Source organism: Apteryx mantelli, chromosome 1 (assembly GCF_036417845.1).
Source record: "Apteryx mantelli isolate bAptMan1 chromosome 1, bAptMan1.hap1, whole genome shotgun sequence".
NCBI classification, from domain to species: domain Eukaryota; kingdom Metazoa; phylum Chordata; class Aves; order Apterygiformes; family Apterygidae; genus Apteryx; species Apteryx mantelli.
The window spans coordinates 65,643,819-65,661,112 of NC_089978.1; the positions used below are offsets into that span (position 1 = coordinate 65,643,819).

Sequence of the window (17,294 nt, forward strand, 5' to 3'; positions counted from 1 at the left end):
ACAATTAGTTTGAAATGTATTGATCATGTTAATTTTCAATAATTTTTCAGGTCACCCAACTTTATTTAAGCAACTCTGGAAAATTGTGTTCCTCGCTTCCCCCACATATATTTTCCTGTGCTGAAAGAGCTTTCCACATGCTGTTCCAGGAGCAGCGTCCCCAGTGCTTTATCCTCAGGTGAAAAGCTGTCTTTCTGTTAACTAATTTATAACTCTTGCCTTTCAGTTGTTTCCCCCAGGACTCAGCAGTTAAGATTTCCATTTTATTTTTTCCTCTGACTGATTTCTTTCTGTGTACCGATCTCTGTTTCATATGTTAGAGCAAAATGGAACTGAAAAAGGTTTAATTACATCTCAAGTTCATAAATTTTCTTGGGGAACTGCCACTCCATCAAGTTGTTAATTAGAAAGAAGAGTTAATGAAAAAGAATCCCAGATTCCTGTGTGTTTGCTTATATTACATGGAACAGGATTAGAATTAGAATCTAATGAAAATGAAAATGGGAAATCCTTGACTAAGTTACAAGCCTCTGAATTGGGGCACCTCGGCTGGAGCTCCCACTCTGCCTGGTATGTTTGTGTGACCATGAGCTCTTGCTATTCAGTTTTCTATCCTTAAAATGCAGTTAAACCACTTTCTTAATTCACTGTGTTGTTGTGATGACAAATACATTCAAGATGGTGAATAAATGTGTTAGAAATCTGCAGTGAAGCAGAATTTCATCCAGCTGTGCCAGTTTAATGCTGGTGAAACTTCTAATTCATTTGAGAATTTTTGATCCCCCAAATCTAATAATCTGCTGCCCTCCCTTTTCCTCTTTCATCTACCTGAAAGCAGAGTCTGGTGAATTCAATGTAGGTGCTCAAGGAAACTTGTTGCTCAGTCTTATCAGTATCACTACTGCTGTTGGCTGAAAAATTGGCAAGAGTTCACTGAACTTCGTAGGAGACAGGAAAAAAACAAACAAAAAATCTTTGATTTCACTTTTGCCAGGAATAAAGTGGTGATCCATTTGAGAAAACTTGTAATTGCTCTTGATCCACCTCTAATTATAGGTGACTTGAATGCTGTGAAAAGCATTTTGATGACAATAAAAACTTTCCTTATGCACGATGTTCAACATTTTCTTCAAAGTAGGAGCTTTCTCTTCTTACTCTTTTGGGACATAGCTGTTTGATTAATATCTTTGTGAGGTTGCCTGTAAGTGTAGACAGAGATGAAGCAGAAAATAGTATTTACTCACACTTCAAAAAAAGGATAACTCTAAATTAAGGATTGTGTGGTAATATTCAGAGTAGTCTCTTCAATAGTAAATGGGTTTGATACTAGGGACTGGATGCTGGTGATAATTTTATATCAGGATGGCAAGGCATGTCCTAAGAACCACACTCTTGATCCCTACCTAGCCCACTGGAGCTTATTATAAATCAGTGACCTGATGGAGAATGTGACAGGAGGGTGTTCTGCTGATGGCATCAGCACTTGGCCAGGCATTTGCTTATCACATCAAGGCAGTCCACAGATTTACAGTCCTGAGGTATCCTTTTACGTGGATTTTAATTAAATCTAAAGGTTAATATGAAAATGGAAGCTGAATGGAATGAATCTGGTAATTTGGAATCGGAGATAAGTATAGCTGCAACTTAGCAGAATCACAGGTCTTTGTGAGTACCTTTCTTTTGCTAGCACTAACTGAGAAAATAGAGAGAAACTGGGATCTTTCAGAAGTTCCTAAAAAGATTCTAAAAATGGTTCTGTGTGTGAAAGTCAGGGTTTCACTTTATGTGACTGATGGATATTCTCATTATTAGTCCACTGGTAGGATCTGAATAACGTCTGGAAAGTAAAGGTGATAAAGGAAATTTCCATTGTTTTTCTGTCAAAAAAAATAATATTTTGAAGAGTATCCATGACTCTTGGTGTATTCCTCTGCCCCTTTTCTATCATCTGAGTGTGTGTGTGTGTGTGTGTGTGTGTACGTGCAGATGAACTTGTGTGTGTGGTCAGAATGGTTTTCTGCATTTTCCATATTTCAGCTGTAAAATAACATTATTTATCAGCAAGAGAAGGTGGTTCTCCCACTGTGTGGATCTATGCTAAAAAGTATTATGGACCAGGGCACACTTTCTGGCCCTGAAGGCATGTGGCATAGCATCCAATCAGTTTTTCTTTATTTTTTTGCTTGCGGAGGGGTTCATTGAAAGCTTTGCAAGATTTCGGTTTCCTTTCCTATCAGAACTAGATAACCTTTCTTCTGCAGTTCTGAAGCTCAAAAACATTCCGACAAACTTCCGTGTTTTACATTGCTTTCTCCAGTCTCTCTTATCAAGCATACTCTTCAGAGAGGCTGTGGAGTCTCCTTCTCTGGAGATACTCAAAACCCGCCTGGATGCAATCCTGTGCAATGTGCTCTAGGTGACCCTGCTTGAGCAGGGGGGTTGGACTAGATGATCTCCAGAGGTCCCTTCCAACCTCAACCATTCTGTTATTGTTATTCTGTTATTCCTGAGTAAGAAATTCTGAACATGTTTGGCCTATGGCTTGGAATTTTAAAAATGTCTCCAGCTGTAAAGCTGAGCTGTGAATACATTTGCATGCATGTAGGTATAGCACAGCGAGTGCTCCTAAAACAAATTTTAAAAATAAAACAGTACACTTCTCTAATGTGAATCACTGGATGAATGAAGATGAGGAAGCTCAGGGAAGCGCTCCTTAGCTAGAAACGCCATTTCACAGAAGAGGTCAGAAGGAAGCAGCCTGTGAATGAACAAGTGAAGAAGTCTTTGGTTCTCTGGTGATGCCATAGATCCATGAGAACTTCACACTGGAATAGGCTGGCATTATTGCCAGTTGGAGTGGTCCTGCCCTTCTCCTACCTTTGGCTGCTCATCTCCTCATTTCCACACCATCCGTTGTATTGACACAAACATTCGGGTGTTGACGTGGACTGGGGAAATGCTCCCAGGTCAAAATTACCCTAGGGAGAATAATGGGGGGGGGGGGGCATTGTCTTTGTCTGAATCAGTTCCCAAACCAAATTCACACAGAGGTGAAATGAGTTTCCAGAGCAGGAATAGCAGGGCCCACTGTTTTTGGTGGTGATTTTGACTTGAACTAAATAGCTCCTGGAATCCCCATACTCAAGTCACCTAGAGAGTTTTTGCTGCTACTGTAAGATCGAAGTGGTGGCGTGAGACTCTGTCCAAGTCAGAGCTCTAACAATGAGCAGCATCAGTATGCCACGTAGGAAAATAGCCACACTGTATCAGAAGGGTGCTTGTTTTGTTTGTTTTTATTAGTAGTAAATTGAGTGAAAGTAGATCATCCCCATGTGTATGCACTAATTCCAAGATGGAGTTCCCTTAATACCTGTAAGATACTTTGTTTTGGCACTCAGGCACTCTTGAGTTTGGACCCTGAGAGTACACTTTTGTACTCTCAGTGTCCTCATTATTAAGAGAAAGATGATGCAATTGTAGAATAACCACTCATCCCACCAATCTCTATTTATTTTTAAGTCTACTTTACTTTTAAGTATATATAATAAAACTTTATAGTATAAGTAAATATTTTGCTAGTAGAATTTATAAAAGTAATTATGCTTTAGTTTTATAATAGCTTTTACTATGAGAAGAGGCTACTATTTTGGTGTGTATGTATGATATGGAGCAGTAAAAATTACTGCCATACCACTATTAATATTTTACTTTTCATGTGCAATTCTCAAAACATACCTAATTTAACTGTTAATTGCCACAGAAGAACCAAGTGATGGCAATATATACCTCTCATTTGAATTCCTCCTGAAAAGTTTGAGTTTGTTATTCTAAAAACAGTAATTTCTTTACAAAAGGCTTCTATTATATTTTGAAGCCACCTACTATCTTTTCAAAAAGACTGGAGATCATATCAGAAAATGTACCTTTATTCATGTTAATCCTATCATCTTCATCAAGCATGGCAGCTTGCTTAATTTGTGGAGATAATGTTTATTTTCTATTAGCAATGTTTTTCAGTTCAACCTTTTTTTCTCTGCCAAAGCTTAATTACAAGAAGAAACTTCCCATGAATTTAGTGGCCATTACTAATGATTCATGAATTACTCTTCTATTGGACACATACCGTTGCTAATGAATTCTGCATGCAGTGTAACTCTTCACAGTACTTTTTTTTCTTAGCCTAAATAGTCATTTTTGCCTTCCGCATTTTCCCAAGAGAGAATAATGAAAAGAGTTGAAGGCACCTGAAGTTGTGTGAGTTGGAACTTAGCCACCTAAGTCCAAAATTATGTTCCTGAAACCCTTACTGAACTACCACTCATAGTTACTGTCTTCTCTCTCTCTCATACACCTTCCATCTCATTTTTGTTTGTTTGTTTTTATTGGATTTCTTTTTGCATCTGCTTGTGTCCAGTCATGTGTTTCAACTGGAAGCTCTTCAGGGCCAGTCTATTTCTGTGTTTTATCATTGGCCAGCCTGTGCATGGCTGGAGCCTCCTGACTCCAAACAAATGACTGTAATAATGATAGTAATTAAACATATGGAAGCAGATACACCCCTTTGTCTCTGGAAATAAACAATAGAGATTTGGCTATGAGAAGCTCCTATGTTGTGATCCCAGGGAAGAGGTTTGTAGCTTCGAATCTACTCTGGCTTCTCCCTGTGCACAAAAGTCAATCAAATAAAAATCAGCACTTCTGTCATGAGTATGGCTGTTCTCAAAGTGCCAAACTACTTACTGTTTGCAAAAAGAGCATAGGCTTTTGCCGGATAAAGAAAAATCCTCCCTTCTGTAGTGTCATCACCTATTATGGACCTTTTCCATTTCCTGTGCCTAAAGACACTGTAGGAATGAAAATGTTCCCATTTACCTGAAACATACAGAACTCGCAGAATCTATCAGATCACCTTAGGACTGTGCTTATCATTAGAGAAGGTTTAAGGCCAAGAGCAAATTAGAGTACAGTATCCAGCCTTAGCTTTAGACTTTTAAAATTTCAAGCAATGTTATGGCACTTTATTTTGCAGAACCTTTGTAAGGTCCTGTTCAAACTGTGTAATGCTGTGTTTTCATTTTCAGATTTAATATAAACTTACTACAATTTTATTTAAACATAGCTGTTGACTTGTTTTAGTTTTTTTCATGAGTCCTCTCTTCTCTCCTAAACATCCTATCATATCTGTGCTACGGAACTGGTTAAAAAAAAGAAGAAAAAGAAAAAAAGGCAATCTAAAGCTCTCAGGATGACCTGGACCAGTCTTTGTCTCTCCACCCTCCTTGTCTTTTCTTGCTGTATTTTAGTATGATTCTTTTCATCTGAAGATTTAGTCTTAATTTCCTCTATGGAGTTACCATTGGTATGAGAAAATTTTGTTTGTATTTTGTTGGTTATTTTTTTATTTAGTCAATTTAGTCACCTTACATCTGATCAAGTATTTGCTCACTGAAATCCAGTGTTTTGCAACAGGAAAGTATCTGGCCAAAACATTGAAGAAAGAGTGTCCTACCGTTTATTCACTATCATTTTTCATCTGTAGCAAACCACCATCATTCATGTATGCTTAACACCACCTGGTATAAACTTTGTATGAAAGTTATAGAATAAAATAACATAATGTGATACTCTTAAATAGCCAATAGACAGGCTTTTGTCCTCCATATTAACTTGCTTCTAAATAGATTTTCCCTCCATGCTGTTCAGGATATGAGAATGCATTAAGCACTGACAAGATAAGTGAAAGCTGTCTAGAAAGCTTAAACATAGTTTATAGGCTTGTTAAGAGCTAAGCATCCTTAGTCGGTCAAACCAATGGTTTATGGGACACCAATGACTAATTTGGTGATAAAAAAAAAGCAAATAAATATATCAAATGAATTGCTATAATTGTGTACTTTTTAACAGCCAGAAATGTCAATATCCAGTGGTTTTAATGTGATATAAGCCACATTTATAAGCCCAATAATCTGGAATGGAGAGAAGTTCTCCTCTCTTAAAGTGAAATGCCTTGTCAGCCTTTTATTTCCTCAGTTTAGCATCACCACATGAATTCAATTCAAGTTAATAATCTGTAATTTTTGAATTATAATTCAGTGTGTTATAACTGTGATGGGCTACTGCAGTATAATTATAGATTTAGGCATCCTATTCATAATTTAAAATCATTTAGAAATACACTTTCCAATTTAGTTTACTTTAGAAATATAATTTCTCACTAATGTAACGGGTTGCTCATTTACAGATACCACTACTGCACAAAATGCATTCTTTTACATTTATGCTTATACAATTTTATTTCAAATCTAGCAATCCCAGTCACAGAGCAAGAGCCAGTGTCTTGCTTAGGCAGTGTGCAAACAGAAGAAAGGAATGATGCTGGCCTCCAAAAAGCTCATAAACTCAGTCTGTCTTCCCTAGCTATATCTTACTATCAGAGTGGGTGTTTGGATTAATAATGTACACATTTGAGGGTGGTACAGGAAAAGATGAGCTTCAGAAGTTCATACAAAACAGCAAGCTTATCTATGCTGATCTGAATCTTGCTTTAACACTGGTGCAAATCTTACATGAACAAATTCTAAATTTTCCAGCATTTCTGGTTGTGATTCAAGTACCGCAAGAATAGTCTTTTTTGTTTGTTTTCTTAAGTGTTCCTGCCCTTCTGAATGTGGTACCTTTTTTCAGAATTGAAACTGAAACAAAGTCAATAAATTCCCCTCACTTATACAATCTGAAGTGACAGATACATGCCTTCTTACTTGTTTTATGATATGTTGTCATGCTGTTCTCCAAGGAGATGATTGCTAGGATTTAGGTTATAGCAGAGTTGACATTTGACCAAACAAAAATGATCCAGTTAAGGAAACTATCTGAATTCATACAGATTTAGACAAACCTGGCTAATATGCAGAAATCTAGGGTAAGCAAAACTTACTTTTTCAGTACTTGCAGGAGTTTGTTTTTAAAATTTTGCCTGGAGGTTATGGTTTTCTGGCTATTTCAGCCTGGCTTCCTAAGTAATCTGCTTTCATATTATGGTTCTGTCTGTCCACCTCTAAGTCCCCCTCCTACCGGTAAGTTCTGAACCCATTGGCCGCTTTCAGCCGTGGAGGTCTCAGAGCCGTGGTGTCCCCACAGGCTTTGTGCCAGTTGGCAGCCCTGCTAAGAGGAAGGGGGTGCAACACCGACTGTGGCTGCTCTGGAAGGGAACAGCCAGGCAGCCTGTGCGGGCTGTCCTGTCAGCACTAGCTGGGCGCCAAGCTACTCAGACTACTCTAGTAGTTTCCTAAATAGCTGAAATAACTGAAGCGCCGCTGCTGCTAATCTTCTTGATAACTTGTAATAAAATGATAGCAGGTTGCAGCTGTGATTTAAGATTAAGTATGCTGTGGAGGGACAAAACTGTTTCTTCATCATGACACACTGGTGTCAATGGATTAGCCAGTGTAAGTGGGTAGTAGGAGGGGGTCTGCAACCTCTTGATAGATCCAAAACTATCTACAGTTCACTGACGCTCCTGCGTAAGAAGAGCCTAAGATCTGTAAATTGCAAGGGTATGAAATATCTCTAGGGGAGGAGTATCACGGGACTAATGCCATTCTTTCACTTTTTTCTTTCCCTGTTAGTGATCACAGCAAAAAGGATAGGAGATCTGGGCACAGCTGTTTGTTAGAAAGGCAGAAGGCTGATGTCACTTCTTAAGAACAGATTCAGCATGGTACAATTAGCTTTGGGAGAGTGAAATCATGGTTAAGAGAACAGAAGGGCATGCACATTTTAGAGGGTGACCTCAAGTATCATCTGACTTTCAAAAAGAAATGTTTTAGGAAGCCAGAAGCTGGAGATCTGAGCATGGGATAGTGTACTTACGGTGTGACCTGTCAATTCCATAGAGATGCTATTCTCACATTAGCTGTGACAGTGACCTTCTTGTCTTTGCATAATTTCTTTTTTTCTAAGCCCTGGTTTGAATATGGCCTGGTGACCTGTTATTTGAGGTCTTTGCGTAACATTTATCTGTGTTGCAAGCTTTTGCAATCTTACACTACAAATGTCCTGCTGATGCCAGCAAGAGTTTGAAGTCTAGGGTCAGACTCCAGCTGGTTACAGAAACAAGGAGGGTACAGGCAGAAGCAGTTTGACGTTTCGCAGCAAAAGCAGTTTGACGTGCCACATATGGTAAAGATACCTATCTTGTCACCTAATACTAGCAAGCAGTCAACTGTGATATTCACCAGAGCTGCATATGTGTCCCATAATAACCAAATGAGAATAAATGATGCAGAGAACCCATTCCTGTCTGAGTATCAAGACCTCTTTTTTCCCTTCCATCTTTTGTTTCCTCTTCTATTTAATTGTTTCCTCCTTTGATGTGAGATTTGAGTAAATATGGCAGTGTCCATGGCCACTGCCCCCTCATTTTCATAAACTGCTAGATTCTGTAGGTAACAACTTACTATCTAGCATGGCCATATTTGTGCAAATCTAACTGGCTATTGTAGAAAAAGCTTTTTAAGTTTGACTGAGCAGATGAAGGAGGAGCATCAAATTACATTTTGTCTTGTTCAGTTGTCTTAAAGAAAACAATCTCTTACAATTCATGCTGGAAATTCTTACATGAATTTCTTAATCAGGCTTCACTAACTTTGTCGTTTCCAACTCTTTTGTCTCTTTTCCTTCCTTCTCCATGCTTAAATTGCACCACTGAGTTCCCTTTCCTCCCCCCTATTCTTCCACTTTTCTGTTGTTTCCTTCCTTTGTTGTTCATATTGCCTGTTACCCTTGTTTTCTTTGTTCATTCCTTCCCTCAGAGGTCCTCATTCTTGGAATATTTATTCCACATCATGTGAAAGGAATGAAATGAAACAGGATTCATCATCTCTGAAGTCAGAGTATATTGCACTGCAGGGACTGGGCAGCTTGTAAAATCTCTGCAGCTTTTTTACTGAGCAGGGCAGTGCCACAAAAAGAAACTGTGCCCACATAAGACAATGTTTAGTGCCAGCTAACCCTCAGATATCTTTCTCTTTTCCTTCCTGTTCCTTTCCTCTTTTATTTCCTCTATCTTTTCCTATTATTTTCTACATTTTTCTTTCCTTCTGACTCCTGTCATTACCACAGTAGTACTTCCCCATCTGCAAAGAGACCAGGAAGTTTCAGTATAAGTAGACTCTCTTGCTGGACAGGAGATAACAGAAGAGTTAAAAGCTTTATAAATACCTTCAAAATGGTTGTGAGCTTCAGGTCTGGTTGGCTTGGCTTGTTTTATAAGACAGTACAACGCGGCAGCTCTGATAGTTCCCAGGGACATAGACAGTTGGCCAGTCTATCTCTGATGTTCTGTTCTTTATTATTTGCCATCCATAAACCTTCCATTATTTGAAATGGAAGTTTGCCTGAGATATGTTAAATCCGTTCGAAGAGAGGTAGCAGAGAGTATAAATGACATAAAATATCAACTGTGATATGGCAATGATTCGCTTCTCTCCTTCTTGCCTGTCATCTTGCAGTGGAGAAAGTGGTTCTGGAAAGACTGAAGCCTGCAGACAGATAGTGAAGCACCTCACTTGCAGAGCCAGCTCCAGCAGAAACACCTTTAAAACCAAGATAAAACATGTAAGTAACATTCTGAGCACTGATTAGAACAAGGCGAAAATCTGGCCTGTTGAATAAGCAAAGACATTTGAACTGCAGGGAAAAAGGCATTTGCTATGTGGAAGTTCATAAAGGGTTTGTTTTCACCATTCAAGTCAAAGGAGGTTTCTTTCTCTTTCCCTGCAATGACCTGAATGGGAGCAGGATTAAGCTCACATCGATGTGAAAAAGTGGAAGCCAGTTCTGGCTTTGTATTTATTAGTAATTTTAAAAAGCTGTATTTCAGTGAATGGGAAATATTTGTGTGATATGGTACTGTCATTTAAATATGTACCAATAGCCTACAGTAAGTAAAGTTTATCTCTGGTTGTGGTGGTGCTTCTCTGGCTACTGAAAGAAGTCTTGAGATATCTGACGTAATATTATGTAAGATAGAAATTGGAAAGTTATACCCAGGAGAACTGCAAGGACTGAACAAAGTTATATGGCCCAGTCTTTGTGTACTAAATATATTTATGAAATAGGCAAAAGATGTATAAAATAGTTGTTGAAATATCAAATTCCCACAGCAGAGCCAAATTCTGCACAGTGCATGTCATGAAATCATGAGAACCTGCTTCATGTATCAGATTAATTTGTCCCCATGCTAGTAATTTATAAATATAAAGTTTTAATTTGACAGAACATTGCAACTCAGTTGTGTTTTACGTGTTTATGTTTTTAACACTACTGCACAGGTTCAGACTGACGTTCTAGGTTATGCAGAACTCTAGACTGCCAATTCAAATTCTTTCAAAAAAACTTCCTTTTCTGCTGAAACTTCTCATCTGAGATTTTAGCTCAGATAGAGCTACAGATTTACGTGGAATGTTTTAACACAGTCTATAATGTTGTCACTGAGTTCTGAGTTTCATACTTAAAAAATACTTAAACTTTTTCACCCACTCTGGTGTCCTTCATGTACAGCACTTACGGTAAACCCAAGATACTCTTCTTTTTCCAGCCTTAACTTGTGAGATGCATGATATCCAATAAAACTCTAGACTCTTGTTCATTGTGTTTGTTTTAATAACGTTTGACAGTGTCACATGCATCATTCAAAACACACTGCTTTATCCCCAAATTCTGCATGATTCAATCCAGAAAGATGATAAAACAGTGTCAGAAGTACAGCTGACACAAACACACAATCTACAAATCAGGACTTTTAGGATGTGAGGAAAGCTATAGATTTACTGGTTCATATTTTCTACATTCCACCTCATAAAGGAATAGAAGCCCTATGGATTATTGTGTGGATTTTAGAAAACATTTGTGTTTTTTGAAGACTTAGTAAAAGAAGCCTGATGGCACTGAAAACACTACCCTTGAATAGCTTCAGCTTTGCTTTGCTTCATACAGTCATAAATTGCCACATTAAAGTGTTTTTCACAATGTGATCTGATTCGTTGATGATGCTCCTAAATTGACATGTTTAATCCAATTTTCATGCAACAGTGTCGAGAATACTATTGTTAATTTTTCACTTTTCTGATTTAAATTATGAAGTTTAATGTTGCAGTAATACTGTTATATAGGGACAATACCCTTTTCATTTATTGCAAACACAGGAGTCAGATCTACAGATCTCTGGCCAAAGTTCAGAGGACAGAATGTGCCAGGAACTGTTCACAGCAGTTCTTCTGCAAAGAAAGAGTTGTTAAATGCTTGAATGTGAACCACGTCATGCCACTTATCATACAGGTTAGAGAGTGATACCTGGTCCTGTTTAGCTTAATAGTGTAGACTTAACGCACATGTCAATGATTCTGAGTCAGTGGAGGTAGAAAAGAATCACATATTAAGAAAAATGAGTTGTCTTTTGATTGTAAAAAAACTCTCATAATTAGCTTAGATGGGATTTCTGACTTCAGACAGCTAAACTAGATGTAGCAGATCTCACCCGTAGGGAAGCAAGTGGAATTTCTCTTTTAGTTGCCTTTTAAGGTGCTCTGATAAACATGATGACCTGTATTCATTCCTGCTGCAGTTGTGCATAGCACCATTAAAATTAATAAAACTGCGCTGATCAAAACAAATGCTGAATTAGCCTAGTTTGAGCAAATGCAGCCAGTGCCCTGCTACTGAAGTGGAACCAGAAATAGACTGACTAGTTCTCTGCTGCCACCTACTGCACAAATAGCTGATTTGGTTTATAACTTTGGAGGGTCTGATTTTTAGACCTGCGTCTGGAGTCATGCATAATCTGTGCCACTCTGCAGCCCTCTTTCCTCCTATCTCCCACAGCCATGGTCTATAAGTTATGTTCATCCCACAAATCGCTGTTATACAGAGCAGTAGTATATTGAAGCCACTTTGCAACTGATTTCTCAGGTTGCAAGCATGAAAGTACTGAAGGTGTTCAATTTAGTGTAAGAAACTAATTATACACAGAAAGAACTAAATATATAGAAAAAATTGAAATAAATCTGTCACACTTAATACATTTTAATGCATTTAGTGCTTTTAAAATACTATTTTAAAAATAATCTGACCGTGAACATGAAACATGGAAATGCATTAATAGTGGAATGCCAGAAAAAAAAAGCTGAATCTGATTTTTCTCTTTTATACTAGTATAATGCTGAAGTAATTGTCTTTGAAAACAATAATTTAGGCCCACTTTCTTTTTTATAGTTCATTTATGGCATCATATAAAGCCTGTGAATTCCTTTGCCTGATTGTTATTGCCAACTGACTGGCACTTTACTAGCCTAGCTACTTCAAAAATCCTAATCTTTTTGTCAGCCATGCCAGCTATGGGCATATGACTCCAGTCATCTGTACCATACTACTTGTAAAGGCACAGTTCAAGGTCGAGACTTTATCTTTCCTCTTTCGTTTACAACTTCAAGTATTCTGACAACACTTTTTTTTTTCTGTTGAGCTATCTTATTTTAATTTTGATATATGCAAAAAAATTCAAGGAATTTGTTAAATTCAAAGCTAATGAACAGTCTTTTTTTTCTTTTAATTATTGACCTCAAACCATTCTCACTGACCTCTGTTGAAATATCGTCCTATTTATTTCCTTTCTCATTTACCATTTTCTTGCAGGTAAACTGTATCTTGGAGGCCTTTGGACATGCTAAGACACCCCTGAATGATTTGACCAGCTGTTTTATAAAATATTTTGAGCTGCAGTTTTGTGAGAAGAAGAAAACAGTAGCTGGAGGTAAGTATTTATGTATGCTGTCTAATGATTTTATGATACCACCTACAGACTAGGAGATCGGGGTATCAGTGTGCCATACACACAGACAAAAATGGGGGTTGAAGTATGGGAGAGAGGCAAGGGGCTTTTGCGGAGTGCAAAAGGAACAGAGTAGCATGATTAATAGCGTGTGACCAGTTCATTGCCCATCAAGAGTAGTGCGCAGTATTAAAAAGGAGATACCTGCATTGTGTAACCACTAGATGGCAGAGAAACACAAGAAAAAATTGAACACCAGCTCACTCCTCTTACATTTCTCAGGAAATCATATTTCCCTTTATGTCTGAGATTAACAAAATATGACAGATGCATATTGTTTTACTGTGAAATAAAAGCCACAAAGGAATTACTATTTGTATTTGTAACTAATGTTGTACTGGGTATTCTAAGTATGTCTTAAACAAGTGATAAACTCATCTATTTGGTGCAAAGAAAAACCAAGTATACTCCATAATACCCAAACCAGAAGTTACTATCTACAGCTTTGGGCTTCCTCTGAAGGCAGTAGGAATCACACTGATGCTTCTTTGGGCTAGTGTGGAATTGGTGCCTGCTTTCACAGTAAGTGGGAGCCTGCTCCTCCCTGGCAAGCGTTCTTCAGGGGCGAAAATGAATATTGAGCAAAACTGCAGTTTAATCCTGAATATTCTGATCATCTGAGCCAGTCTGGGAGCACTTTCACTTCTGGTCCCTATAGGCCATCATAAAACTATCCTGTGCTAGTGGTGAATGCAGAAGTAATTGCACACAGGCATGGTTTCCTGCTTGTGCTGTTTCTCCTGGATGGCAGAGCTGTTTGGTGAAATACATTTTTGATCTGAATAAGTTAGTTTGTATTGGCTAAACATTTACAAAACTACACATTTTTAACATTAAAAAATAGGTTTATCCTTTCAGAGGAGTTTCCTAAGTATAGCCTTTGGAAATATTTCATGAGGCAATTATAATTCATTTTCTCTAGGGAGTTCACCATACCCTGTCAAATAAGATAGCTGCTTTTGCCAAAATGGTGAAAATATCACTGTGTGGGAAATCAACACCAATTTTTTTCTCTTTTGTTTTATAATAAATCTAGAATATTTGTGAAGAAAATGTAAAATTAAAAAGTATGCAATGTGTTTCATTCATGAGTATTTCAGGAGGAATATAATAAAATTGATCTAAACATCAGAATGGACTAAAACAGATTTTGAATTAAGTTTGTAAAATTAAGTTCAATCTCTAGAACTAACATTTTAATAATCTTATATATATTTAAGTAGATTCAGTGGAGTTATGGCACTTAGAGGACATGTGCTTTCTCTCTCACTCTTTTACACACATTGCGCAAACACAGATGAAAATGGTACGCTGAAAAGTTAAGCATATGAACATTAGTAAATGCTGAAGTTGTCTGAGATACTCTTTGGTTGTCTTGTGCATACAAATTTAATAGTGTCCTTTTTCCATACCACCCCAGCTTCCTTCAGAGCAGAGAATGCACTACATTGCCTCAATGGTCAGCTGCTAAATAGGTCTTCTCTTCTTTGGTCCATGTGTGGCTTGCTGACTTTTTATTGTATATCCTGCTCTGAAAACTGAATGATAATTTTCCTGTAGAATTCTCAAGTGTTCATCAATATCTTTAAGTGTCTGAGCATTTCAGAGACATAAGTGGCTTTGATTTCACAGTACTTCTGGCTTAGGGTTGTGTCACTCCATTTTACAGATGAGAAACTGAAACACAGAACCATTAAGGTTTAATGTTTCCACTATTTTCGAGTGCATTGCTTGAGGTTGCAGGGACCTGATGTTTCAAGGAGCTTTACTCAGACTTGTCAGTTTAATTCACGGCCCTTGTTTGTTAATGATATAAATGTAGACCCATTTAACCAGGCCCTGAAGTCAGCGTTCTGTTACACAAATGCTGTGCTTCTGTCACTTTGAAAACACAGGTATAAAGTAACAAAATTGAGGGGTGAGTCAAGCCCATTAAAAAATAAAAACTGATGACTTGTGTGCCCTCCCATTCCCCAGTTATTTAGGATTTGAATCAATTACTCTTATTAAATATAAGGTAGCTAAAAGTTCCACAATATACAGTCAAAAGTCAATAGCCACAGTAGAGCGATAAAAGTGATTTTTATATTGTTACAAGTAGTTGTAATGTTGCACTTTTTCATGTTATTTGTTTGCGTTATTGATGTTACCTTTTCTAGGCCATGGCTAAACAACACTTCTGAGTGAAATTGTCCCTGTTCACACCACTGTAAATGAGAAAAGAATCAGGCACGTTGTCTTTGGCTCCAGTTTAAATCCCACTCAATGTTTCTGTATATCTATCTGAAAGATCATTTGCAGCAGTATTTACTTTGTCTTGCACTATTGAAACATGAATGAACAGTGTAAATATGCAGAGCACCTGATTCTGCTGAGACATGACTTTATAACTCATTTATGCAATCTGTGCTAAATATGTCTGATTTGTAAATACAAATTCAAGTGATACTAGACTGCCTCCAACAAAGGGTTTAGGCTGTTTGAACTCTTTAACAGAAAGAACTTAAGGGGGCAGATGCAAAACAATTTACTAAGGAAGATGCCTGCAGAGTACACACGCACATTTTTATTACAGAGGGGAAGTTCAAGTTATCATTCCTTGCATTTTAAGTAGAATTCAGTGAAGTTTGTGACAGCTCTTTTGTTTGTGCTGATGTTCTTTTCTGCCTATACCCTGAAAGTGCTCTTTGTCACATAAGGTTTATTCTTATAGTAGAAAATCCTCTGTACCCAAAGAACAGAAACACTGCCCATAATTTTCATCTATGGCCTTGATTTGGTCTTTCTGCTAAACCGAGGCTTTGCCACAAAGTTGTGAAGACAAGGATGGAGCCGTTGCATGTGGCTCCATTAAAAGCCGGTACGGACAGCAGCAGAGGCTTTGTGTGCCTCCTCTGACTCTTTTTTCTGAAGAATGTTGGGTTCAAATGGGAGTTTTCCTGTGAAAAAAGGTTTAATGGTCAGATACCTTTCATGTTATAGACCGGTCAAATAGGTAGAGAAGGTATAACCAAGGTTAAGTTCACTGGTTCACTGGGATTAGGTAAGATAAGGCAGTGGGAACTAGTAAAAAAGTGTTACGTGAACACAAATACAGAATAAACTGCAGACCAGCGACTTCAATAACTTTCTAAAAGAACGTCACACCTAACAGAAGCCACCTACTGATCTTTGACCTCTATCAAAAAACCATAATCCTTTGTAGATAGTGCTTCATGCCCAGTGCATAGTAGTGAAAGCTTATGTATTTCCAGAAGTAAAATCAGTGCATTTTATTTTTATTTGGGAGGGGAGAGGGTAAATGGTCTCCTGAGCAAGTTGACATCTGACCTAAGATGAAAGGTAAAAGTTCAGTCAGTTTCCTCAAATGACGGGGGGAAAAAAAAGGTTAGCAAGAGAAAATCAGTCCTGACAAACTTATTCTCCACTGTTTTCTGCCTTGCTTTTCTCACTCCTCATTTTTTTAAAAAACAAGGCCTGAATTTGTTAAGTTACACTAAAATGGCAGGATCAATCTTGATTTGTAAAAGGAAGCAGAATGCATCTTCCCCTCTGTGTATTATAAACATTTTTGATCAATTAAATAAAAAAGTTTCAAGTTTGAGTTGCTTTTTTTGGTCTAAAAAAGACTGCAGCTAACAAACTCTCTGATATTTTTCTACAATGTTTCAACTCTGAAATTTCAAATGTTCTTTTGTCTTTATCAATAGCTGTGTTTAAGACAGCAAGGCTTTTGAGAAAGGTATGTAGTTTCAAAGGATGCATTGTTGGAAGAAAGATTTCACTGGCCACACTTTCAGTACAGAGTCTGCTTGCTGACTTTGTAGCTGTCCCGCAGGTCAAATGATCTATTAAAGGGATTTTTTTCCTCACATTTCCTCAAATTTCCTCACATCTATAGGCACAGATAACATTGCACAAAAATGACAGATTTTGCTTCAGAACTCTATTATCTTTCCCTTGTATTTCACACACAGTTTAAAGAACATATCATTTCACTTTGTAGGAAAGTCATATTACCGTGGTCGTTTTCTCTCAGAATAAATTTAGCTCCATTAAGACAATGGTATGTTTGATTCTTGTTCATCAGAAACCTGACTCTTCTTAATAGCTCTTCCCGTTGCTGGAGATGCTAACTGAGATGCATTTAGCCTTATTGAAGTGGGTGACTTGAAGCAGATGAAAGGGGCTGAATTAGTTAGTGTCATCTAAATAAGTGGTGCTGCCCCACTGAAGTTAAATGTATTAATTAACCAGATGACTTTCAGTATCATTTTTCTTCCTTTGATTAATCAATGAATGTTAAAAACACCTGTGAGATAACTAAGGCAGCCATAGTGAACACCATTGTACCCAAGAAGGTTATTAAAGATTAGTAATAGCTTTTTTTTCCAAATTATTTGACAGC

At 37.6% G+C, this 17,294-nt stretch overlaps 1 protein-coding gene across 1 annotated transcript in view; it reads left to right on the plus strand.

Annotated features, from left to right (window-relative positions):
* The window catches only part of MYO16 (myosin XVI), a 396,474-nt gene that overhangs the window by 218,113 nt on the left and 161,067 nt on the right, over positions 1-17,294 (plus strand). Inside the window, exons 13-15 of the mRNA XM_067293848.1 lie at positions 51-178; positions 9,510-9,615; positions 12,691-12,808. Coding sequence (XP_067149949.1) covers positions 51-178; positions 9,510-9,615; positions 12,691-12,808 — 352 coding nt within the window. The remainder of the gene's footprint in view (positions 1-50; positions 179-9,509; positions 9,616-12,690; positions 12,809-17,294) is intronic.